At 32.2% G+C, this 2500-nt stretch overlaps 1 protein-coding gene across 1 annotated transcript in view; it reads right to left on the bottom strand.

Annotated features, from left to right (window-relative positions):
• Positions 1-2500, bottom strand: part of wds (WD repeat-containing protein wds) — a gene marked incomplete at its 5' end in the record, with an annotated part of 5184 nt that overhangs the window by 1476 nt on the left and 1208 nt on the right. The window contains 5 exon segments of the mRNA XM_070135397.1: positions 1-202; positions 349-436; positions 1053-1284; positions 2011-2150; positions 2409-2498. The exon segment at positions 1-202 is cut by the window's left edge and continues 1476 nt beyond it. Coding sequence (XP_069991498.1) covers positions 102-202; positions 349-436; positions 1053-1284; positions 2011-2150; positions 2409-2498 — 651 coding nt within the window.

Below are 2500 nucleotides of genomic sequence, written 5' to 3'. Positions count from 1 at the left end.
AAACACCCTTTCAAAATTACTCTTGACATAAGGTATGAAAAAAATAACGAAATCATAATAAAAATAAATGAAAGAGAAAAAAAGGTTTCTAGAATGTTCCTCTAAGTGTCACTCTTCCACAGTTTGATTGTTTTATCATTTTCTAATGCTCCTGAAGCAATGATGTTCTGTGTCGGATGGCAGGCTGTACATAGTACAACATCTGAAACATCAGATCAATTAATTAATATAAAATACATATCAGTTTATATAAATAATTTGATGATGATACTTGAGACCTCCGTACACATAAAAAGTGTATCAAAGATCCCCCCTTCAAAATCAGAATTAAAAAATCATGTATCATACCTGAATGGCCTTCTAACTTCTGAACAATTTCTTTGGTTTGCAAATTCCAAATATAGATAAGGTTATCTTCTGATCCAGAGACAATCCACTGAAATGGAGAGAATTAGAGAAATAAATAAACAAGTAATAGTAGTTTCTGCATTACCAACAAATATTAGGCATCATCCATCCATATCTTTAGTTGTATTCATTCAAATGCAGTAGGGAATTTGAGCAAAATCATAATTATCTTTGTTACTGACACTGCCTCAATGGTAGGCAAACACAACAAACCTACACTCTATGGTACAGGTAAATAAGTTGGCATCACCTGCTAGAAACCAGTGCCCTCGCTTTCATGATATATATTCACAAAAAAAGACTTGGTTTGTGGCTTCAAATAAAAGCAGGTTTGAAAATATGAATCCTTAGTGCTACTATTTAACTAAATTTTGCTAAGAGTATCCAGCCACCACAGTGCAAAGTCCACATGACAGATGGGCTGTAAGTTGTGATTGTACTGAGATATTGGCACAATGACCATTCTCAGTATGGCATGACACCCATGCCATCCAATGTATTTCTATTATCATTATTATTATTTGTCTTTAACATTACTACCAATAATCCTTTTGTTTTACCATAGTTTATCATAACAATACACACTCAATTCACTCATTCCATACACATTCAACAATTCTTCTCATATAACAAATGGTACCCACCTTTCCTCCTGTTACAGAGAAATTGGCAAATATGCAATACTTTTCATTCTTGTGCCCTGTGTAGGTCTTGAGACATTTGCCTTTACTATAGTCCCAGAGTTTTAATGTGTTATCTAAGGTTGCTGCCAGTATATATTTTCCATTTGGAGAGAACTTTACAAAGGAGACAGGCGGATTGTCATCATCAATGAGTGTTTTGAGGCACTGCCCAGAAGTAGTGTCCCAGATTCGACTGAAAGGAATTGAAAAGAGAATTAAAAGAATTGTGTTTGCTAATGGCATGAAAACATTAGTCTTTCGACATGAGGTCCTAATGAAGTAAAGTATTAATTAGTTAATATACCTTTTGCAAAATCTAGGCTCTAACTTGTATCTAAATATTTACATAAAAATACTGCTTAATTGCCTTTAAAAATCAAAACTCTATTTCATTTTAATATTTTTAAATGATACATATAAAGACCTCTGATTCCTAAGTAGCAAACAACCCTATTGTATTAAGAGTAATGCTTAATAATAAAAAATAGGTATCATTTATTACTACTCAAATTACATATAATTGTATTTGATCTTTCAACATACATAACTAAAACTTTTAAGTACCAAAAAATTGCTGTTCAGGCTTTAATTTCTTCTCTGCTTAGTGTACAGTATATCTGGTGTATATTCTTTGCATAATTTATCTTTTATTCATTTCCAATGGAAGAAATAAAGTATCTGCTACAAGCTGTGCAAGATAATGAGCATTTCAAAACTAAACTCTTTTAGTCCAGGTTTTGTAATCCTCGATAAATACAACTTTTTGTTTATCATATTTATCGTATGTCTGTTTGACTGTCTCTTTTATAACGCGATGTGTTCAGGACACATACTGAAAAAAAATAAAATAAACAAAATATATTTATAAAAATAATAAAATGAATAAATAAATAAATACAACTGAAATTGCACAACTTACCATAACCCATCATAACTACTAGAAACAATAAGTGTGCCATCTCGGTTGAAATTAACAGCACTGACTGGATCCGAATGGGCTGGAAGGGTTTTTAAGCACTTGCCAGTTTTAACGTCCCAAATTCGTACACTCTCATCAAACTGGAAAGAAATTTGTCATAATATTCTTAAATATAAAAATAATTTTATATATATTTCTTTTATCTATAAAAAATGAGCGCCTTTCCTTAACGTCTCACAAACATACTGTACTGAGAAACTAATTCATGTAACTGCACGATTGAAGTGTCATCTAACGACACACTGCGAATGATGGATGCTAGGACATTGGAACAAAGGGGAAAATGCATTAAAAAGATCAATTCACATGTGATATAGTAATTAAAAGTCATAACTTACTGAGCCTGAGACAATAAGGTTGGACTGTGGGTTGAAGTTACAGCAGAACACATAGTTGCTGTGTCCTTTCAGTGTTTTCACACATTTGCCCT

This window comes from Penaeus vannamei, chromosome 20, assembly GCF_042767895.1.
Source record: "Penaeus vannamei isolate JL-2024 chromosome 20, ASM4276789v1, whole genome shotgun sequence".
NCBI lineage: Eukaryota > Metazoa > Arthropoda > Malacostraca > Decapoda > Penaeidae > Penaeus > Penaeus vannamei.
This window is presented reverse-complemented; position numbering and strand designations above follow the sequence as displayed.